At 36.1% G+C, this 25,062-nt stretch overlaps 1 protein-coding gene across 3 annotated transcripts in view; it reads right to left on the bottom strand.

Moving 5' to 3' along the window:
* SIRT5 (sirtuin 5) overlaps positions 1-19,489 on the bottom strand; it is a 28,910-nt gene extending 9,421 nt beyond the window's left edge. Inside the window, exons 1-7 of one of the 3 annotated variants that reach the window (XM_074207664.1) lie at positions 19,366-19,489; positions 17,758-17,900; positions 15,332-15,465; positions 11,294-11,519; positions 4,697-4,784; positions 3,629-3,682; positions 1,024-1,147 (exon numbers count right to left, since the gene is read on the bottom strand). In XM_074207664.1, the coding sequence (XP_074063765.1) occupies positions 1,024-1,147; positions 3,629-3,682; positions 4,697-4,784; positions 11,294-11,519; positions 15,332-15,465; positions 17,758-17,881 (750 nt within the window). In that variant the 5' untranslated portion in view covers positions 17,882-17,900; positions 19,366-19,489. Of the gene's footprint in view, positions 1-1,023; positions 1,148-3,628; positions 3,683-4,696; positions 4,785-11,293; positions 11,520-15,331; positions 15,466-17,757; positions 17,901-18,970; positions 19,076-19,365 lie in introns of those variants that run through there. The other 2 variants (XM_074207665.1, XM_074207666.1) reach the window with 2 other exon arrangements.
* Positions 19,490-25,062: the final 5,573 nt, after the last annotated feature.

A 25,062-nucleotide genomic window follows, 5' to 3' on the forward strand; every position in this document is an offset into this window, starting at 1 on the left:
GCACTAGAGAAGGCCACCATTTGACATAGATAGGTACATATGTAAAACTTATTCTGCATACTTTTATGGCATCTTCCATCCTAGGTCTTTTAGTATTTGTGATACTCTAAGTTGTTTACAATTGTTCTTTGAACAATATTGCTGTTACTGTATAGAAGTTCTCTAAGTTCTGCTCATTTCACTCTTCAATATTTCATGCAAGTCTTTTTCTAAATCAACCAGCTCATCATTTCTTATACCTCAGTAGTATTCCATCTCAATCATATACCACAACTTATTCAGCCATTCCCTAGATGATGGGAACCCCTTCAGTTTTCAGTTCTTGGACACCACAGGGAGAACTGTTATATTTAGAACAAATAAATTCTTTTCTTTTTTCCCTGATCACCTTGGGAAACAGACCTACTAGTGGTATTGATGGGTCAAAGAGTATACATAGTTTTATAACTCTTTGGGCATAATCCAGATTGTTCTTCAAATTATTTGATCAGTTCAGTTACACCAATAATATCAGTGACCCAATTTTTCAATAGCCCCACCAACATTTGTCATTTTCCCCTTCTATTATTTTAGCTAATCTGATAACTGTGAGATATTTCAAAGTTGTTTTAATTTATATCTCTCTAATCAATGATTTTTTTTCCATCAAAAAACCACCGGTTCAGATCCTTTGACCAATTATCAATAGGCAAAGTTCTCACTATATATTTGAGATATTAGACTCTCTCCGAGAAACTCTATAAATTCCCCCCCCCCCCAAATTTTCTCCTTTCTTTCTTTCTGATCTCGGCTACATGGATTTTATTTATATAAAACTTTTAAAATTTAATGTAATTAAAACTATCCATTTTTTATCTCCCAATGCTCTCTATCTCTTGTCTATTCATCAATTCTTCTGTCTTTAGGTTTATAATATCATTTGAAAAAATGATTATTTTTTTTTATGCCATCTCGTTTTCCAGTAGACAACCTCAGTACACTTTTTAGAAAATACTTGGACCGAGGAAGCAGGAAATCACTTACCACTAAACATAAGTCACAGGCATCAAGTTCTCTGTTGACTTCGTCAAGAACATTAGGGTCCAGATTTTCTCCAAACCAAACGACATGGGGTCGAAGGGGGCCATTGCAACCTTTTTCTTCACATCTGTAAATGTGGACATTATTCATCTAGCTGCTGAAAACCTAGATCTTACACAAAGAATAAAGTTAATGCCTTCTTGGTACCCTTGAAGCTCCCACAACCACAAACCTCACTCACTCTATGAATTCTGCCCTTGAATTCATACTAAAGAATATTCTTCCATGACCTGTGTATGGAATACATTTTCCACTGACACTTTGCACAATTCTTACATTTTTGTTGTTTTTTGCATATCCTTTATGGCCTCTCTTGGCTTATCCCATGCCTCTTTCCTTAATTTCCTATCATGAGCCCCATTTTGTTCCTAATTCAGACCTTAAAATATTTAATTTTGCACACAACTCCTTAACAACTCTCACATTTCAGGGGCACTTGTATAAGTATTTGACAAGACAAAAATAAAAATATCCCTTAGTGAACAATTTCATAGTATGAGTCTCTGTGTCATTACTTAGCCAAGAAACTGTTGCTGAGTCCATTCATGTCAAGGATTCTCATAATAACATTATGTATCTAATGTTATATTGCTGCCCTGAGATGTTCCTCAAGTGGAAAAGAACTCAGAAGGATGTAAAGGACCATATGGTTATGATCAACTTTTGTGAAGGGAGAAAGGAGATACCCTTATGAGATCAAAAATCCATCTCATTACCTAAGTATGTCTCTTGGAATCATTTTCTCTTCTTGTTTTTGATATAGCTTCCACAACATTTTAGGTGCCCCTCACTTTAAACCCCCAGTTATAGAAAAGAGGGAAAACTGAGCTCAGAGTTAGGACACAGATAGGAGGATGCAAATTCTATTTCCAACTGTATGACATAAGAAAGTCAGTTAATCTCTATATTCTTATTTTCTTTACTATTAAAAAAAAAACCAAAAGTACCTATCTCTCCACCGTTGTTGTGGAACTCAAACAAGATATATGTCGAGTGCTTGTGGTGGGGTTACTAGATGATGCGTGGATAGAGCAGTGGGCCTGTTGACAGGAAGATTCGTCTTCCTGGCCTTAGACACTCAACTCACTGTGTGACCCTGGGCAAGTCATTTGACCATATTTACCTCAATTTCTTCATGTAAAATGTGCTGGAGAAGGAAATGGCAAACCACTCCAGTATATTTACCAACAAAATCCCAAATGGGGTCTTGAAGAATTAGACACTACTAAAAATGACTGAACAATAATAAAATTCGGCAAAGTTTAAAGTATCAAATAAATTGGAATTATTATTACAACATTGGAGTCCTAATTGATCTTCGTCTGTCTCTTCTTCATACCAACTTATTAGAAATAACTATTATAATTATTTTCCCCTCAAATGCTATTTTCATGTCACTGTTACATACCCTATTATAATGATCTCTGAATCCTTGGGTTCTTAAACTAAATTTTTTTTTATAGCTGTACTTCAAAACATAGCTGGTTTCTTTTGCAATCCTATTTATTTTATTCATTTAGAATATTCTTCGATGAATGGGTCCATGATGCAAAAATATGTCATGATACACTAATTTATCAAATCTAACTTTTCAAGGAAGGAAAAAGAGAAATAAAAATCCTTTTATGTAGACCTTATTTATAGTTTCTCCATATAGTATTAGTTTTTTAGTTACCAGCTGTTTTTGTTCAATTGTGTACAACTCTTCATGACCCCAATCAGGGTTTTCTTGGCAAAGATATTGTATGCCATTTGCCATTTCTTTCTCCAGCTCATTTTACAGATGAGGAAAATAAGTCAAACAGGGTGAAGTGACTTGCCCAGGTTCACACAGCTACAAATTTGAATTAGAAAACTCCTGACTCCAGGCTTGACGATATTCACTGCTTCACCTTGCTACCCCTACCAATTGTATTTTCCTAATTTATATTTCCTTTCTATCTTGTTTTGCTTTGTGTCTGAATTCTTGAAAATTATCCAGTGACACTTGAAAAAAAATCCTACATAATTTTCTTTGGCATTATACCCATGTTATTGTCAATTCTCTAATTTTTTTTTTAGGTTTTTGCAAGGCAAATGGGGCTAAATGGCTTGCCCAAGGCCACACAGCTAGGTAATTATTAAGTGTCTGAGGCCAGATTTGAACTCAGGTACTCCTGACTCCAGAGCTGGTACACTGCACCACCTTAGCTACCCCTCTAATTCTTTTTATTGCCTCTCTATAAGAGGATCATAGACTTAGGTAGAAGAGATATTATATATTATCTCATCCAATCCAATCCTGATTCTACAGATGAAGAAACTAAAGCTGAGGTAAGGAGAACAAAAGCTCGTTCATTTCATACTTACTGAGAGCACCTCTAGTCCTGCTGAAACAAAAAAGCAAAATGAGAAAACAGAAGCAGACACTACTTCTCTCTTCTTTGATGAAGGCTGTTTTTCACAGCTGACTAAAGAAACAGAACTAAACAAACTTTCAGGTTTCTGTCCATGGTTTTTTCTTCCTTCTTTTCTGGAACATTAGAGACAGGCAACAATTTTTACCCACCTGGGAAGATTTTCAAACGGGATTTGGGCATCTTGAATATCAGGTTCTGGTGCACTAGAGTTAAAATAAGATCAATCAATCAATCAACCAGCCTTGATGAAGTATCTACTATTTCAGGCACTGTGGAAAGAAAAGCAAAAGCCCTCAAGAAGCTTACATTCTATAGAGTGAGACAACATGCACACACACACACAAGTATATATAAAATATATGTGTGTGTGTATATATATATATATATATATATATATATATATATATATATGTATGTATCTCCAAAAAATAAGTACAAAGTAATGTTTTGGGGTAGTGAAGAAGGAATGTCCTATCAGCTGTGGGAAATCAGGAATTTGGTGGGTTTTGACTTGAGTTTTGCAGGAAATTAGGGATTCTAAAAAACACAAGTCCTGAGGGAAGGCAGTCCAGACACTGGATCAAATTAAGGGTCTATGTGCCAGAGAAAGTAGTTTATATTTGATTTTGGAGGCAATAGGGAGGCACCAGAATTCATCAAGCAATGAAGCTGAGTTTTAAGAAAAATTTTTTATGCCTATGGATAGGATGGGTTGACATGGAGAGAGACTTGAGACAAATCAATTAGGAGAAGAATAGGTATCTATTATAATAGTTAAATAAGAATGAATATCACTCCCATAACCTGAAAACTCCTTCCTCAAATAGCTAATGGGAACATTAGGTTTTAATAATCACCTAATAATACTAGTCCTATAGTTGTCCTGACAGAGTGTTCAAAAGTCCAAAAGTCTTGAAGTTTTAAGCCACAAAAACTTATTATAGCTTTTAAAAAGATTAAAATAGTTAAGTTATAAGTACATAGAACTACATTAAGACTTCTGCAATACCCTATATTAAATAGTAAAACTATTTAGTTTGTTTCAAAACTTTGGTCATATCCTTAAGTCACATTTCTCTGTGTGTGAATCTTGGGGTCTAAATGCCATGAAAAAACTTTCAAATGACCCCCTCTATATCTACTAACAAGAGGCTAATAATGTTGCAGCATATACCTTTTTATTTGTTTGTTTCTTTTTAATAGCATAATGTAATTACCCTTTTCCTTCTAAAGCTGGACAAATTGGACTCTTATAATTCTCTGCCACATTTCCACAAGAGATGCATCGAGTTTTAAATAAGCTGCCTGAAAAACATAAATCAAACAATAATCATCATTCTTGGTAAAGTGTAAAGTAATCCAATTTTTATTTATTTATTATTTTGTTTTTAAGGTGATGGGATTAAGTGACTTGCCCAAGGTCACACAGCTAGGTAATTATTAATTGTATGAGGCTGGATGTGAACTCGGGTCCTTCTAATTCCAGGGCTGTTGCTCTATCCACTGTGCCACATAGTTTCCCCAAGTAATCCAATTTTTGAACATAGGATTTCAAAGCTATCAGGGACTTTATAGATCAGCTAGCACGGAGGTCTTCAAAGTAAGGCCTATCAAATAAATCCAAGAAGGCTTGAATTTGCTTGTTTTTTCCTTTTTAAAAATTATTCATTTTCACTGATTTGCACATGTATATTTTTAAGTTACAAAATTTCCTTCCACCCTCCCTTCCCACCCTCCTCCCCTTGGCAGTGAACGGTCAGGTTAGAATTGTACATATGTATTTTGATAAACATGTTTACAGATTATTCCACAATATTCATGTACCATAACTTTTTTAGCCAATACCCAATTGATGGACATCCCCTCAATTTCCAATTCTTTGTCACTACAAAAAGAGCTGCTATGAATATTTTGGAACATGTAGTTCTCTTCCCATTTTTTATAATTTCTTCTGGATATAGACCTAGAATTAGAATTGCTGGGTCAAACGGTATGAACAGTTTTATTGCTCTTTGGGCATAGTTCCATATCGCTCTCCAGAAGGGTTGGATCCAACCTTAACAACTCCACCAGCAATGCATCAATGTCCCAATCCTCCTACAACTTCTCCAACATTGATCATCTTCCCTTTTTCTCATCTTGGCCAATCTAACAGGTGTGAGATACCTCATTGTTGTTTTAATTTGCATTTCTCTAATCAATAATGATTTGGAGCATTTTTTCATATGATTCTATATAGTTTTAATTTTGTTTTTTGAAAATTGTTTGTTCATATCCTTTGACCATTTATCAGTTGAGGAATGACTTGTGATCTTATAAATTTGATGCAATTCTCTATATATTTTAGAAATGAGACCTTTATCTGAATTGTGAAGATTGTTTCCCAGCTTTCTGCTTTTCTTCTAGTTTTGGCAGTGTTGATTTTATTAGTGTAAAAATTTTTAAATGTAATAGTCAAAATCATTCATTTTGCAGTTTATAATGTGCTCTAATTCTTGCTTGGTCATAAATTTAGCCCCTTTTCCATAGATCTAATAGAATATTCTATTAATTTAACTGTGGTATCATTCTTTAATGTCCAAATCCAGTACCCATTTTGACCTTATTTTGCTGTAAGGCATGAGATGTGAATCTATGCCTAGTTTTTGCCATATTATTTTCCAGTTTTCCAACAATTTTTGTCAAATAGTGAGTTCTTATCCCAGAAGCTGAAGTCTCTGTCAAACAACTGATTACTGTAGTCACTGACTACTGTTTCTTTTGAACGTATCCTAATTCATTGATACATTACTCTCTTTCTTAACCAATACCAGGCAGCTTTGATGACTGCTGCTTTATTGTATAGTTTTAGATCTGGTAGAGATAGGCCACCCACCTTTACATTTTTTTCCCATCAGTTCCCTTGCTATTCTTGCCCTTTCATGGCTCCAGATGAATTTTGTTATTTTTTTTCTCACTCAGTAAAGTAGCTATTTGGTAGTTTGATTGGTAAGGCACTGAATAAGTAATTTAATTTGGCTAGAATTGTCATTTTTATTATATTAGCTCAACCTAACCCTGAGCATTTGACATTTTCCCAGTTATTTAGATCTGACTTTATTTAGATGAGGAGTGCTTTATAATTGTGTTCATACAGTTTCTAGGTTTGTCTTGGGTGGTAGATTCCCAAGTATTTATTGTTTCCAGTTATTTTAAATGGAATCTATCTCTTGCTCTTGGGCTTGTTCATATATAGAAATGCTGATGATTTATGTGGATTTATTTTATATCTTGCTACTTTGTGAATTTGTTAATTGTTTCAAGGCTTTTTTTTTTTAGGTTGTTTTGCAAGGCAGTGGGGTTAAGTGGCTTGCCCAAGGCCACACAACTAGGTAATTATTGTCTGAGGCCAGATTTGAACTCAGGTACTCCTGACTCCAGGGCCAGTGCTCTATCCACCTTCAAGGACTTTTTTAGATGATTTTGTCAGGTTCTCTAGTTATACCATCATATCATCTGTAAAGAGTGAGAGTTTTGCTTCCTCATTGCCAATTCTGATTCCTTCAATTTTGTTGAACATTCATCTTTTCCCTCTGACAATATATGCTGAATTTTGCAGTGTAGTACATTCTGAGTTGTACTCCTAGGTCCTTTGCTCCCTGAAATATGTTATTCCAGTTCTTCTGATCCTTCAATGTTGAGACTGATAAGTCCTGTGTGAGTCTGATTATGTTTCCTTTGTATTTGAATTGCTTTCTTTTAGCTGCTTGCAATATTCTCTCCTTTATTTGAGGATTCTGGAATTTGGCTATTACAGCCATTGGAGTTTTTATTCTAGGGTCTCTTTCTAGAGGGATTCTGTGGATTCTTTTAATGGTTTTATTATCTTGTTCTAGTAGATATGGACAATTTTCCCTTATAATTCCCTGCAAGATGTTTTCCTGGTTTGTTTTTTTTTTGGTCCAGGCTTTCTATAATCAGATGATTCATAGATTGTCTCTCTTGGATCTATTTTCCAAGTCATTCATTTTCCCTAAAAGGTACTTAACATTTTCCTCAATTTTTTCAGTCTTTTTATTTTGTATGATGGAATCTTTTAGTCTTGTAGATTCATTAGTTTCTATTTGTTCAATTCCAATTTTTAGGATTTCATTTTCTTCAATTAGCTTCTGTGTTTCCTTTTCCAGTTGATTATTTTTACTTTTAATAGTTAATTTTCTTGGTCAACTTTTCATAATTTGCCTACATGATTTTCATTTCTTTTGTCCATTTTTCTTCTTCTCTTCTTTAGGTTTTTTCCCCCCCCAAGGAAAATGGGGTTAAGTGGCTTGCCCAAGGCCACACAACTAGGTAATTATTAAGTGTCTGAGACCAGATTTGAATCCAGCTACTCCTGACTCCAGGGACGGTGCTTTATCCACTGCCTAGCCACCCTCTTCTTTAGTTTTTAAATTCTTTTTTTAAGCTCTTTGACGAGCTTTCGTATTTGAGTCCAATTTATACACTGTTTTGATACTTCCCTTTTGAGTTATTTTTCACCGTTTTCTTCTTCAGACATGGCATTGCTGTCATCTTTGTCTGTGGTTTTCTATAGTAAACGCTCTTTTAGCTTTTTTGTTCATCTTTGTTTTAGTTCTACTCCTGAGGTATAGGGAGTATAGATCCAAGCTTTTTTTTGGGGGGGGGGCTGGGGGGGCTGATCCCTGGCTTGTTGTTAGCCAAGATGTTGCCTATGCAGTCATGACCTTGCCTTTGCAGAGCTTTTTTCCCTCCTTTATGTCCAGGTTCTGATTTAACAGTGGTTTGTTCCTGACCCAGTCCTGTCTTTTACCCTGGTGTTTTTAGGGTTCAGACTTTATTTGGGGTTGGGATCTTTCCTATTGGCTTGCTATCTAGCTGCTGGAACCTCTGCCTAAGAGTCTCCTGCTGGCTTTCCCACTCTCCTACCTCCTGGACCTAACTTCCCCTTTCCCCCCCAAAAAGACAGACCTTCACTGAAGACCCTCCATGATGTCTACAGTGTGGTGTGAATGGCTGAGTAGAGGCTTCATTTATCTTTAGTGCTGGTAGGGAAAAGCTCTGCCAGCATGTTAGCTTCAGGCCATCATCTTGGCTCCGCCCCAGAAGTCCTCGGATTTTTTTTCAACACTACTGCCCTCTCTCCTTCGTCAATCTTTCATTCTACCTGGTTTTCCATTCAAAGTATGTGCACCTCATAGGCACAATTCTTGCCATAGTCAATAAACATGATTAAGCATCTACTATGTGCTAAGCACTTGAGAATGGGGGGGGGGGGGGGAAGAAAAACACAGTCCCTGCCCACAAGGAGCTTACAATTGAATAAGATAAAGCAATATAGAAAACTGTCAAAATCATTTGTTTTGCAGTTTATAATTTATCCCCTTTCCATAGATCTGATATAGAATATTTCTTGGTCTATTGATTTATCTATGGTGTTGCTCTTTATGTCTAAATCTTATACCCATTTTGACCTTATTTTTGGTATAGGGTGTGAGATGTGGATCTATGCCAAGTTTTTGCCATACTATTTTCCAGTTTCCCAACAATTTTTGTCAAATAGTAAATTGCTGTAGTCATTTACTGCAGTTTCTTCTGAATCTGTCCTAATCCACTGATCCGTTACTCTATTTCTTTTTTGTGGGTTTTTTTTTTTTAGGTTTTTGCAAGGCAAATGGGGTTAAGTGGCTTGCCCAAGGCCACACAGCTAGGTAATTATTAAGGGTCCAAGACCAGATTTGAACACAGGTACTCCTGACTCCAGGGCCGGTGCTTTATCCACTGTGCCACCTAGCCGCCCCCATTACTCTATTTCTTAAGTAGTACCAGGCAGTTTTGATGACTGTTACTTTATAGTACAGTTTTAGATCTGGTAGAGATAGACTACCTTCCTTCACATTTTTTTTTCCATCAGTTCCCTTAATATTCTTGCCCTTAAAGAACACTTGAGGATTTTTTGTTTTGTTTTGCAAGACAATGGGGTTAACTGAAAAGGTGTGTGCATGTGAATTTGTGGGGAAGGGGAGGTGCCACTGGGGCATAATTTTGGAAGAATTGAAACTGAGCAGAGTAGTTGATGGAAATTAAAGAGTTAGCTGGAAAATGTTAAGGTCACAAAATAAATTAATTAATAAAAAAGAAGGCTCTACAGAGAAACTCTGGACAGCATTTATTGTTCCACTTTTCAGCATTCCAATTGGAAGTGAGAGGTATCTGAGGTGTGGACATCTAACCTGAGTTAATCTCCATGAGGGTATTTCTGGTGATAAGCTTAGTAATGTTTATTAACTTCTATCTAATATTTGTATCATATTCAAATAAAGATTTGGTATTTACCTATATTGAATTTCATCTAATTATATTCAGTCTAATTTCTAACCTGTCAAGGTCCTTTTGGATCCTGACTCTCTCATCTAAGATATTAGCTATACATCCCAACTTTTTGATATCTGAAAAATAAACAATCACATCATCTATGTTTTTATCCAAGTCAAAGACAAATGTTAAACATTTCAAACATATCTTGTCTCTCTCTAACTAAATTTTAACTTCTTGAGGGTAGGAACCCTATTTGATAAATGATGCAAATGAGGATTTAAAAACAAATTAACCCTAGCTATATGACTCTGGGCAAGTCACTTAACCCCACTGCCTTAAATAAAAAAAAATTTAAAAAAATTAACCACTTTGACTATTAAAATAGTTTTGCTTAAAAAAAGTTCAATAATTTTCCTTTGGAACATGAAACAATAGTGTAGAGAAAAGAATTCTTTGGAAGAATGTCTTTCCTAATGTATACATTTATATCAATACATGAAAATAATTAAAAGCACATAAAAACCCAATTCTTGTAGTTGTTAGGAACATAATAGATTTCTATAACTCCTTAGTAATTGAGCTGATCTCAGCAGAATGAAGGAGTGAGGCAATGATTAAATTCACTTAGACTTGCTACCAGGACTATCTTATACCCAAGAAGAATGGGCCACCTAAATTTTGCCTGTCCACTTAAAAATACTCACTTCCCATTATTGACTCACTTATTTCCTTGGCTTTATTCTTTCTTTCTTGTTCTTTAATTCTTTCTTAAAATTCATATGCTTTTGAAAAAAATAACCCATTAATTTTATTAGTTGTGAGGAATGTAGGGTGTTGGTCTTCACAGGGTGTGAAGGGTAGCCCTTAGGGAATCCATTATAAAGGGGGAATGGCCCAGCCAAGCACAAGGCTGGAAGAGTTTTTCCTAATCCCATTCCAGGAATAGCAAACCCCAAACCAGTTCTCAACTGGTCAAGAGTGACTTAGAGATCTTGACCTAATGCAACTGAGTTTGTGCAATTAGGTAATTGAATATTAACCCACACATCCCGTGATGGTTGGGTTTTTTTAGCATATCATGCATTGTATGATGTGGTGGGGGTATCAAATTAGGGGCATGTCATGGAATGGGTGGACCTCTTAGATTGTGACTCAAACTCTGAGAGCCTATGAACATCCAGGAGGGAGGGGAAAGAGTTTCTAAAGACCATAAATTACCTGACTTTGAAGACTAATTCGTGCCTCATGCCTAGGTGAGGTACTCATATATGTAAGATGTAGCTTGCAAGGTTCGTGAATAAAATGTACAAGTTTCTCTCACTCTAGCTGGTTTTTCTTTTCATTCCTTTATAACATTAGTAATTTAAACTTAAATGCTAATTTTTCAAAAGAGATCAGTATAACCATTCATAATAAAAAAATAAAGCAGATGAAAAATGCATATTATCCAAAACATGATATGTGGCTGAACAGTTGCTTGACTAGGATAGACTCCTTACCATGAAGTTCCAAGAGGTTCTTGGTGCCTGCTCGTCGATGGAGCTCATCAATGTTCTGGGTGATGACTACCACACGCCTTCCTTGAACACCTAGGCGGGCTTCACATTCTGCAATTGCTATGTGGGCTGGGTTGGGTTCCTTCTTCAGCATTAGTTCCCGCCGGTAGTGGTAGAACTCCCACACTAGAGAGGGATTCCGTTTAAAGGCCTCAGGGGTGGCTAGATCCTAAAGGGGAAATACACATGAGCTAACAAAATGTGATCAGTCGACTCATATCTGAACCTGAGACAGAGGGTCCGGGAACTAGGAGATATGTCTCTCTTACCTGCCTCTCAAGGCTCTGGGCTGGAAACCATTAATGATAAAATCCCAGTAGGAGCTCATGAACTATAGTTTTAGCAGTACTCACCCTCAGAGTACTTTCTTTTTTTTCCTAATTGAAATTTTATTTTATTTCTCCAATTACACATGTAAAAGTAGTTTCTTAATTCATCCATTTGCAAATTTATGACTTTCACATTTTTTTCTACCATTTTCCCTTCTCTCATTCGCCATGGTAGTGAACAGTTTAGTAAAAGTTGTACATGTACAATAGTGTTTAACACATTTCTATATTAGTTATGTCTTTAAAGAGGAATTAATACTAAGAGAAAGAAAAAAAACATGAGGAAAAAAAGGAAAAGCACAAAAGAAATTTTAAAAGTGAACACAATATACATCCAGGCTCTATAGTTTTTTCCTCTGGATGTGGATGGCATTGTCCATAGCAGGTTTCTCATGGTGGTCCTTGATCTCTGAACTGCTGAGAGAAGCTACATCCATTATAGTTGATCCTCTCATAATGCTGCTGTTGATGTATACAGTGTTCTCTTGGTTCTTTCTGTTCCCTTTGCTTGTAAGCAGTTCATTCCAATCTTTTGGTGCTTCTCTAATTCTCCAAAGTTTCTGGATTTCTTACAGAACAATTGTACTTCATGACATTCATATTCCATTATTTGTTCAGCCATTACCCAATTGGGGGCATTCCCTCAATCTCCAATTTTTTTGCCACTACATAAAGAACTGCTATAAATATTTTTGAACATGTGAAACATTGCCATTTTTTAGAATTTCGATCCAGTAGTGGTATTGCTGGATCAAAGGGTATGAACAGCTTTATTGGGTGTAGTTTCAAATTGTACTCCAGAATGGCTGGATCAGTTCACAACTCCATTAATACTGCAATAATGTCCCACATCCTCTCCAACACTGATCATTTTCTTTTTTTGGTCATCTTAGTATTTCTCTAATCAATAATGATTTGGATAATTTTTTCTATGACCATAAATAGCTTTAATGTCTTCATCTGAAACTACCTGTCCATATCTTTTGATCATAATAGTAACTGAGGAATGATTTATAGTCTTATAAATTTGATTCAGTTTTCTATATATTTTAGAAGTGAGTACTTTATCAAAAATATTAACTGTTTTATCAGAAATAATAACTGTTTCTTAGTTTTCTACATTCCCTCTAATCTTGGCTGCATTGGTTTTATTTGTGCAAAAACTTAATATATAGTCAAAATCATCCATTTTGAATTTTATAATGTTTTTTAATTCTTGCTTGGTCATAAATTTCTCCCCCTCCATAAATCTAAGAGAATATTTCTTGTTCTCTTAATTGTTCTATGGTATCACCCTTTATCTTTAAATCCTGTACCCATTTTGACTTTATTTTGATATGGGTGTGAGATGTGGATTGGTACTTAGTTTTAATCAATTTAATTAATTTCCAATTTTCCCAGGAGTTTTTGTAGAATACTAAGTTCCTATCTCAGAAGTTAATGTATTTGGGTTTGTCACATAATATATTACTGTAGTCATTTACTACTGTTCCTCAGAGTACTTTCAATCTGAGATAATCAATCCCTGCCAGGACAAAGTGGGGGGCACAAACCTAGTCGCTGAATGACACACTACATATACAATGACACATTGTTTTCCAAAAAGATTTGACCAATGTATACAGTTCATCAATAACGAAGCTCAAGAAGGGATGTGTGTCATAGACCCAGCAGTTTGCTGAAGCTTATGAACCCTTTTTGAATGTTTTTAAATGCATACTAAAAATACATAGTTTTAAAAGAAACTAATTATATTGAAACAGTCATCAAAATATTTTTTAAAAGTTTATAGACTTAGGTTAGGAACCTCTGATGTTGTTCTGATACTTCCTAACTAGAACTTACCCCACTGCCTTGCAAAAAAAAGAAAGATTTTTATATAAAATTGTTTATCACATATAAATTTTTAAAAGTATATATTCATTTGTTAGAAGAGATTTTATTTTCTTTCTCAATAGAAGGGGAAGATAGAATAAAAAGTGGTTAATAATTGAAAAATTTTAATAAAATATATAGTAAATTTAACCTGATAGTACCAGCATTGCCATACTTATTTTCTCTTCTGAACCATTTGCTGCTTTTGGCTGTGATTGTATATTATTGATATTCTTTTCATTCATTTCCTGCCTCCATGCCCTTGCCCCCATATAGGATCAACTCAACCTTCCACATCCAAATGGAAATCTATTCATGTAACAACTAAGTTTAGTCAAGCAGAACAAATGTGCATGCTGATCAAGTCTGAAAAATGTGTCACTTCTAGTCCACTGTTAAAGTTGTTTGTCCTTTGTCCTCAAAGAGGACCAATGACATCAGCAGAGTTATGTCTTGAGTTGTGAATGAATTGGATTTAAGTAAGGCAGGGCTATTGCAGAGTTATCAACCTCACTCTCTCCTTCAGTTGTCAGTGGAGTCCAGTGGCAAGATATAAGTCCCTACTTGAGATGGTCCGAGATGTATTAAGAGAACTTGGTCTTAAGATCTTTCCCATATCTAAGTGAACCAACACCATTACGTAATTAAAGTCTAGGTAAGAACTGAGATAAAAGATGGCCTATTTTACCTTCTTAAAAAAATCAGTCTTGGGAGGATAAGACCCTAAGAGTTTTTTCTCTGCCAAAATGTGAAAGGCATGCTTCATCCTCAGTCTATGGAGTCAGTACATTGATTTTTTTAAGAAATTTTCAAGACTTGGGGCAGCTGGGTGGTGCAGTAGAGCATTGAGTTTGGAGTCAGGAGGACCTGAATTCAAATCTAGCCTCAGGCACTTTAATAATTACCCAGCCGTGTGACCATGGACAAGTCATAACCCCACTGCCTTGCAAAAAATCCAAAAAAACCCACCCAAACAATTTTTAAGACTTTCCAAGTTATATTCCTTTCCATTAGTATAATCATTACACAAACTGTTCACCTGGCTCCCATTTTACTCTATTTCTTATGGTACAATTTCATTATATTTTTAGCCAGTCCCTCTTGGTAGTGAAGTAGATAGAGCATTGGGCCTGGAATCTAGAAGACTCATCTTCCTGAATTCAAATCTGGTCTCTGACACTTAATAGCTATGTGATTCTGGGCAAATCACTTCACCCTGTTTGCCTCAGTTTCCTCATCTGTAAAATGAGAAGAACATGGCAAACCACTCTAGTATCCTTGCCAAGAAAACCTCAAATGAGATCACAAAGAGTCAGGTCCAAATAAACAACAAATTACTTTATTTTCACTTTTTTCCACAGTTCCACAGCTACACAAATACGTGTAGCTATAAATATTTTTATACCTACTGATACTTTTACATCTGATTTTTCCCTCTTTGGGGTAAGTATATGCTTAGTAGTAATATTTCTAGGTTAAATCTGTCATTTTTTGTTATCTTTTTCATGTCTGATTGGTGAGTTGAAATCTAAGAATGGCTTTAATTTGTATTTTTCTTATGATTAAATTATAATTTTTTTTTACAAGATGGCTTATAGCTTTTATTTTTTTCTTTAACAAATTGTTCATATTCTTTAGCTTGTATTCTTCTTTCCAACACCAAACCTGGGTAACTGGATCAGTTAATATCAAAATTTAAAAAAGTCTACTTTAATTACTGAACATTCTGAGTCATCAGGTTAGGCACAAAATACTTTTAAATTTCTGAATTACCAACCTCAGCTTTCCATTTTCTCCAGAAACCACCAGGTCCTCTGAATGTTGGCACACCACTTTCAGCACTCACCCCAGCCCCTGTAATAATGGCGATATGCTTTGCCTTGGCAAAGAATTTCCGAAATTCTGCCATGTCTAAAAAAACAAGGAAGCATGAAAATGATAAACTCAATGTATTATACATATGCACACATAACCATGTATCCCAGATGTGCCCATTTCCTATAGTTCTAAACTTAACATTTTTAGATACATCTTATAACCAGGTTCATGCATTTTAATCTAAAAAAAAATTACTCAGCAATTAGAAATACATCTCAAATCCAGTACAGTTATATATACTTATTCTACTTTCCTGCCCCACCACTTTGAACAGTGTGTGAACAAAAAGAAAAGGGAAATGCCTGTTCTACTGTCAAGGGAAGAAACAAGAAAGGGACTGAACTCCTCTTTGTACTTAGTAAGTTTTTTAGTCTCAGGATTCTTTTAAAAAAGCATTTTAAAATTTTGGGGGGATTCCAAAGAGCTTTTGTATATGTGACTTATATCTATCATTATTTATCATATTAGAAATTTAACACTTTATTAATTCATATAAAATAATAGAAAACCATTACACATGAATTATTTTTGAAAATTTTATTTGAGAAAATATTTTTATGAGGAAATATTTTCCAAAATGAAAAGAAATTAGTGAAAAGAGTGGCTTTGTTTCATATATTTTTTGCAAATCTCTTTAAAGTCTGGCTTCACAAAAGACACCGAACTCTCATATCTGCTTCTGTATTTAATCTCTTGGGATTAGCTGAAGCCTATAAAGCCAGTAGCACAGACAAACAGAGTTGGAAAAGGGAAGAGTATTTTAGCAGACAGATGTTTCAGAATTATCAAGAAAATAATTTTTATTGCAAGTAACCCCTGAAAGGGTTGTGGAGACCTTCTTCTTAAGACCATACTTTGAGAACCACTAGATTAAAAGAAATTTAAACAACTCATCCAACCCTTCATAACTACTTTGGCCCAAGCACCTCCACCCTTTGCTGAAACATCTGTAATTTTGATAATCTGAAAAATATATTTTTTAAATGGCTCATGGGCCCAAAAATGTTTGTCCTGGAGGAACTTAAATAAGGATAATCGATCTCACTGAAGCAGTTTGTATTGATCTAATCTACTAAAACACTAGGAAAACAAATATGAAAATGTGTAAATAGTTTAAAAATATTTTTAAAAGGATAACAGCACTTAGCTATCAACTGTCTACATGGATGCTGAGTTCAAATAATATTAAGTAAATTATAAATAATGAATGTTCCTAGTGTTAGGAGAGCAAAAATGAAAACTATTTAAAGTATATATTGCAAAATTTAATAACTATGACCAGATGATATTAATATTCAAAAACCTCCTAAGGAAAGACTGCTTTGTGATCAAAGACTTAACACTTAAAATTTTGCTGATCATAAGGAATAGTTTATAAGTGATCAATACTAATATTATGCTCATTCTGGATATTTTAAAACTTTGTAACCTTGAATGTAACCTTTCAAAAGCATTCTCGTGCTGAGAATCAATAGATTATTAAAAGATTCTTACTATTAAAGTGATATCATACTATATTAAAAGTGAAAAAAATAAATTATGGATTCTTTTATGACTAGATTCCAAATCTAGTTTTGTTAAAGAACCATAAAAATCTTAAACAAAGAAAATTATATTTCTCAGCTGATTTTTAAAAACTCTTGGGAAATAATATGACAGGAAAAAAACACAGGACTGAGAGGAGGTGCCCTGGTTTGTAGTTCTGGCTCTGTCACTATCAGGGTGTTTTGGGACAAATTCCTTTACCTTGAATAACAATTAAAATTTCCTCTCAATGCTACTGACATCAGAAATTCCTTTAAGTGGATTTCATTTCACCTTTAGAGAAAAGGTATTAAATTCATATATATATATATATATATACATGCATATATATATGCATGTATATATACACACACACACACACACACACATATATGAGAGCTGATACATTGGATTAAATTTGCATCAAAGTATAAATGACTGAAAACAGGTTTATCATAGGCTTCAGAGGAAGGGTTAAAGGAATAGTTAGAATGATAGAGGGCATGGAAAGAGTCATGTGGATGCTATGAAAACAAGGATGCTTATATTTTCAGTTTTCTCTAAGGTCAATTTTATCATTAAACCTTATTAGATTGTAAGCTTTTGAAAGGCAGAGACTACCTTTTGCCTCTTTTTGAATCCCTAGAGCTGAGAGAGCACCTGGCACACAGGCCCTTGCTAAAATATTTACTGAATTTCCCTAGGTCACTTTTAGCTCCCTAATAAGCAATCATAATTTTTATATCTTTCAAACCTCATGTGGAAGATGAAATGGACTGAATAGCTATAAAGTTCTCTTACTTGAAATTGGACGAGACATTGCTACACAAATCTTTGTGATTTTATGGGCAGGAGGAGCCTTGGATCCCAATTCTCGAAGCTCTTGGAGAATCAGATGTCTAGTTGCAAAATGGAGCATATTCATCAGGATTTCCTTGTTAATTCTTGAAGTGTGGGGGGAAAATGTAATGGATATGATCAGAAAACACATTTCTTTGGTTGCTACTCATTCAATAAAAACTCACTAGGATTTATTTCTTAGGCAATGAGAAGAGTCCTACATATCACTACTACCCCTTCAGCACTTACACTGTATGGGACTCATTCAGTCATTTATATCTTTGCTTATGTCATTCCAGTTATAAGAGTTTTTCTGCATCCTATGCATCCTTCAAGATCTATCTCAAATGCTTTTTCTTCTAGAACACATTTTCTGAACCCCTTGATTACCTTGCAAAGTTCTCATCTCATTGTATTCTTTTATAAAAATTTTATTTATTTAAGGCAATAGGCTAAGTGACTTGCCCAAGGTCACACAGCTAGGCAATTATTAAGTGTCTGAGGTCAAATTTGAACTCAAGCCCTCCTGACTCCAGGGCAGGTACTCTTATCTATGTTTGCTGCCCCTCATCCCATTGTATTCTACAGTTATTATGTATATACAGCTATTTCATATCTCTATGCATTCTTTTATTGTACAGCATTGCATCTCAGTATGTGCTTCCTATTTCCTGCTGATTGTAAGCTCCATGAGACTGACCAACATTTTAATTATCTTTGCACGTCTAAGTGACCATAGAGCTGTGCATTTAATAAATAGCTGAAGGATACATTTTTCAATCTAGAAGGGTAGAAAAAACATGAACCCAAATAATTAAAATAACGCGAGGTCCACACAATGTGACAAAAGCATGGAAGAGGCGCTGACAAAATGCTGGGGGAGAGAGGTCTGAGCTGGGGTCTAGACCACAGGGTCTATAAGATAGATTTCAATCACCCTAATAGAGAAGAATAGACCAAAAAACCCGTCTAGAATTCACTATTTATGCCTCCCTGCAAGCCACACCTCAACATCCCCATGTGGACACACCTAAGCTAAAGGTAAAACACACAAGCTTTAAACATGTCAACAAATTGAACACTACAGTGCTGCTGCTGCAAGAAATAGTAAAGGCGGCAAAATTCCACAGAAATTGGTAAAGACTTGTATGAGCAGACACGGCGCAAAGTATACCGTCGGGGTAGGGGGTAAATACTTAAGGGCCAGGGGGCAGAGGAAGGTCCGAGTTCGCCCCGCACCAGGACGAGCTCCGCGCCGCCCCTTTCCGCAGTCCACGATAACGTGCGGCTGGAGGAGCCGCTCCGGCTCCGGGGCCCAGGCAGCCGGGGCCTCGCGAGGACCGCGGGGGCCGCCTCGGCGGTCCCGAAGGGGCAGCCGGGGCTGAGGGGACCCGGGGGGGCGGGGCAAGCGGGCCGCACTCCCCGCCGCGGTCAAGGTCAGGGGGCCTGGATTGCAGCGGGGGAGGAACCAAAGGCCCCACCCGCCAAGACCCGCCCCTTCCCTAGCCCAGCCCGGAGGGGAGCCCTGGGGCAGCCTCTTCTCCCGCGCCCCGGCCCCGGCCCTTTTACCCTCCGGCATCTCCGGGTCCCGCTCGGGCTTCGGCCTAAGGGCCGAGACTGGAGGGAAAGGGCGGGGGGCGGCCCCAGCGCGGCCCGGACCGCGAGGCCCCGGCGCGGCTCCAGCGTCCGCCCCGGGGCGGGGCCGCGCGAGAAAAGGCGGAAGACGGGGGGCGGGGCCGGAGGCGGAGTCTGGGCTGTCCATCAAGCCCGGCAGCGCCGGCGTCTGCGCACCCCACGGGAGCGGGGCCAGGGAGGGGAGGCAAACGGCCCCCGCCGTCCCGTCGGTCGGAGCTCGAAACAGCCCAGTGAGCGGGTATTAAAACCTAGTTTTTGAGACGCTCCGAATGTTCCAAATTCGCCCTTTGCGTTGTTTTGTAGAAAGACGCGCTGCTGGTCTCTAATGAGCGCTGCCGACCCGCGAGGCGCGCCTGACTCCGGCACGTGCCGGCTCCAAACTGGGGATGCAAAAAAATAAAAAAAGGAAAAGGCCGCGCCTGCGCAGCAGGGAGCCCGTCAGAGACCCGGCCAGCCGCTAGCTCTGGCCCCGGGCCGCCGCCCAGGACCGGCTCCAGCCAGCGGCGCCTCCCTCCCCACGGCGCCGCTCCGGCCCGCCGCCCCAGCCCACCGTTACTGCTGGGCACGGAGGCGTTGTAGAGCCCGCCGAGGCTTCGCGCTGCGCCTAGCTTACGAAGACCCTCTGTGCCAGGCATTCCAGAGCATCCTGTGACCTGCTGCATTTGTTCATCGCCTCGCTTCTGTTGACATCCTGGATTCCTTTCTTGAAAATTGTCCTCCCGAAGGAGAACATTCTTCTCCTCCTTCTTCTTCATGGAGAGTTGTTAACTTGACGATGACGGAAGCATCAAGTTAGCACAACACTTAACAAAATGTAATGCAGACAGATTAAAGGAAAGATGCAAATGGACTTTAATTCAACTTTAGAAAAAGAAATTGAATAAATCATAAATGAACACCTAATTAAAAAAAAAACTCTAGGACCAGATGAACCCACATGTGAATCCAATGGAACAATCAAAAAACAATTCATTCCAATAATATATAAAATGCAGCCTAAGAAAACTTTCAGTCTCTATAATTACAAATATGGGGTTGCTACCTAAACCAAAGAGGTAAAATAGAGAAAGAAAACTATAGATGTGTCCTGTTTTAAATAAAAAATGTTAATAAAACATTAGCAAATAGGCTACAGAAACGCTTGAGAAAAATGATACACTATTATTAGATCAGATTTATACCAGTAACAAAAAACTAGTTTCAACATAAGGATGACTATAAATATAATATACCATTTTAATAATAAAATAAAACATGATCACATTAATAGATGCTTAAAATCCTTTGGACAAAATCCAACAATCATTTCTATTAAAAATTCTAGAATTCACAAAAATAAGTGAACCTTTCTTTAATATAGTGAATAGTATTTGTCTATAGTCAAGAGCAAACATCATAGAAAGAAGAACATGATGGAAAGAAGACAGAGGTCTTTTACACAAAGAATAGAGGTTAAGCAAAGATGCCCATTGCCACTACTAATATTGAACATAACAGTAGAAATGCTAACTGTATCAATAAGACATGAAAAAAATGAGGGAATTAAGAATAGGCAAAGAGAAAACAAAATATTTACTTTTTTGTAGATAATGATAGTGTACTTAGAGAATCTTAGAGAGCCAACTAAAAACAATTGAAATAATTTGAATAAAATTGCAGGATATAAGACAAACTCAATAAATCATTAGCAGTTTTATATATATATATTAGTTTATATAATAATATTTATATATAAGTAATTTTATATTAGTATATATTATATATTAGTATATAATATATTAGCATACATTATTTAGCATATAATATTATACTAGCATATAATATATTAGTAATCTATTATATATAATGTAATAAATAGGTAACATGTGTAATATAATACTTATATAATGCAATTATATATATAATAACTATATTAATATAATTACATAATTGTATAAATACAATAATATATGTCTATATTAGCAGTAAATAGAATGCCAGGCCTGAAGTCAGGAAGACTCATTTTTTTGAGTTCAAATCTGGCCTCAAACATAAGCTATGTGACCCTGGACAAATCATTTAGTCCTATTTGCCTCAGTTTCCTCCTCTGTAAAATGAACTGGAGAAGAAAATGGCAAACTATGCCAAGGAATCCCCAAATGGGGTTATGAAAAGTTGTATACAACTGAAAAAATGAGATATATCTGTATTCATAAAACCAAGGAAACTCAGCAAAAAAGATTTAGAAAGAAATTCCACTCAAAATAACTATAGAAGTTATAAAATACTCAAGAGTATATCTTTCAAAGATTCACCAAGGGACTATAGTAATAGTCATAAAATATAATAATAAAGACATAACTTACTGGAGAAACATTAATTGTAAATTGAAACAATACAATAAAATGCCAATATTGCCTAAATTGATTTATTTATTCAGTGCTCTGCCAAATTCCCCAAAGAGTATTTCATAGAGCAGGAAAAAAATTAATGAAATTCATATGGAGAAATAAAAGGTCAAGAATCTCAAAAGTAATAATAAAAAGAAAGTGGGAATGAAAGTAGATTATTAGTACAGATCTCAAAATAGATCACAAAGTAGTAATCATGATTTGGTATTGATTTTTAAAAAAGAAATGTAGTAGAAGAGTATAGAAGCAAACATTGTAACACAGTGTTGATAAATCCAAAGCTACTAATTATGGGGGAAGACTCAGCATTTACAAAAAACTGGTGGGAAAACTGGACAGGAGCCTTGCAAAAAATAAGTTTAGACCTCACATTGTATACCATGATATCCTCCAAATGGATATGGAAGTTAGATATAAAAGTCACCTCCTTAACATTAGAAGAGTAAGGAAGAAATTACATTTCAAATTTATGGATAAGGGAAGAGTTTCTTACTAAACAAGTTTATAGGAAGAATCCACAAGATCAAATGAACAATTTTGATTTTGAAGGATATAATTTTCAAAGGAAGGAATACAAGTTATCAACAATCACATGAAAAAATGTTATGAAATCTAAGTTATTACTAACTAGGGAAATGCAAATTAAAGCAGCTTTAAGAGTCTACCTTAAAACCATCAGACTGGCAAAAATGACAAAAATAATACATGTTGGAGTGGATTTGGGAGAACAGGTACCCTACCTAAGTGCCCTGTTGAAACTATGATTTGGTCTAGTCATTCTGGAAAGCAATTTGGAATTATCCTCCCCCTAATTAACAAACTGTGAATGTTCTTTGATCCAGCTGAAGTATTATTAGATCTATACTCCAGAGAAATCAAAGAAATAGGAAAAGAATTTTATTAAGAAAAATAGTTATAGTAGTTCTTTTCATGGAAACCTCAATTGGAAACTAAAGCCAGAAGGGTGTCTTCTTGGTAGATGCCTAAACAAATTGTGATATCTGAATATATTGAAATAATATTTTGCCTTAGGAAGTTATGAACTTAGGAAGTTATGAAATGGGCAATTTCTTTTTTTTTTAAGTTTTTGCAAGGCAATGGGGTTAAGTGGCTTGCCCAAGGCCATACAGCTAGGTAATTATTAAGTATCTGAGGACAGGTTTGAGCTCTCAGGTACTCCTGACTCCAGGGATGGTGCTCTATCCACTGGGCCACCTAGCCACCCAGAAATGGGCAATTTCTGAAGAAACTGGAGAGAACTTTATGAACTAATGCAGTGAAATAATCAGAATTAGTACAACAATTTGTATGATGAAAACCACAAAAGAATTTTGAAAGACTTCGAAAGTTCTCTGAAGAACTCAGTGATAAACCGCACAAGTCCAAATGAATAAAACATGATACTTGTCCCCTGACAGAGAATTTGTTTTACTAGTTGAGGAAGATATATTTTGAGTGATTGGTTTTCTGCTGTTTTTTTTTTAAATATTGCTCAGTGGGGGGGGGGGGGCGGCTAGGTTGCATAGTGGATAAAGCACCAGCCTTGGAGTCAGGAGTACCTGGGTTCAAATCCAGTCTCAGACACTTAATAATGACTTAGCTGTGTGGCCTTGGGCAAGCCACTTAACCCCATTTGCCTTGCAAAAAACTAAAAAAACCAAAAAAATATTGCTCAGTGGGGAGAAGTGTAGAGAAAGGGAGAGATTAATTTCAAAAATAATTGTTACTTAAAAAAGAATGTTAAAGTTAAATCCATAAAAAGAAATATAAATTCATTAAATGAATCCCACAAATATAATGAACTTCATGTCATTACAAAATTACCCTTGCCTTCCATTCCATCTTGCCCAAAACAAGTATTCTAATGACATTCTTAGTAAACTTTGTAGCTAAGCCTTGTAGTCATAGCAAATTACCTGATTGCCATGCTGGTGGCTCAGTTGTTTGAGGGTTCTTATGAAATTTGCTTATGGCAGGTGTTTAAGGCTTTTCTTAAGAGACATCTAGCTTATTCAGATGCTGAAATTAGAAATTCCCTTCCAAAACCTCAAAAGAAACAGAAAAACTGTTCACAGGTTTGGACTGAGACACAGGGAGAATTTCCAAAAGAATCCAATTACAAGTCATTTCACAATTCTTATTTTCTTCCATCCATCCCCTTGCTAAGAATTTTAGAAGCCTTCCCCTATGTTGCCGTCTCCCCATATGTTTGTCATGTACATAGAAAGAGTCTCATAAAACTTACTGAGTGAATGATTAACTTTGGAGGAGTCATGAGATGAAAACTTAAGGAAGATTGGTTTAACCCTATGAAGAGTAGATTGAATGTAATTAATTTATGATTTTTTGGTGCCCATATAGACTTCTATATATTAGTCCAATCATAATGTGTAAATACTATTCATAAAGAACATATCCTAAGTTCCAAATAATGACATAGAAATGAACATTTGTTTAAACTGCAAAACAGTTCACTAATTATATATATATATATATACACACATATATATATATATATATATACATGGGATGCTAGAACTTCCAGGGACTTTGGGATCATCTACTCCAATTTCCTCATTTGATAGATAAGTAAACTGACTCAGAGAATTTATGTGACCTACCCAAGGCCATAAGCAAGTTAAGGGCAAAAAGCACAAATAGAATCTGTCTACAATCTAGATTCCTTTCCTTGGACCCACCCTGTCTGCCTTTCTCTTTGCCAAAGTTTATACCTTTAATTAATTTATAGGATTATAGATTTAGAGCTAGAAGGAACCTAGGAAGCCAACTAGTCCAACCTCCATTATTTTATAGGTGAGGTAATTGAGGTCCAGGGAGATTAAAGAATTTTCCCAAGGATTATGCAGGTAGTAAACCAGTCAGAAGTGGAATTGGAACCTAGATACACTAATTCCAGAGTTAGGGCTATTTCTTTTTTTCCCTCTTATTGCTATAACTAGCATTTCTTTGTTTGTTTTAGGATTTTGCAAGGCAAATGGGGTTAAGTGGCTTGCCCAAGGCCACGCAGCTAGGTAATTAGTAAGTGTCTGAAGCTGGTTTTGAGTTCAGGTACTCTTGACTCCAGGGCCAGTGCTCTATCCACTGTGCAACGTAGCTGCCCCTTATAACTAGCATTTCTTGAACTATGTGGAATGGTATAATATATACTTAAATGTAATAAAAGGGAAAAGAGTATCATTGCTTTACCCCTGTATGTGATAATAAAGCTTCTAATGTTCCT

This window comes from Macrotis lagotis, chromosome X (assembly GCF_037893015.1).
Source record: "Macrotis lagotis isolate mMagLag1 chromosome X, bilby.v1.9.chrom.fasta, whole genome shotgun sequence".
Taxonomy (NCBI): Eukaryota; Metazoa; Chordata; class Mammalia; order Peramelemorphia; family Peramelidae; genus Macrotis; species Macrotis lagotis.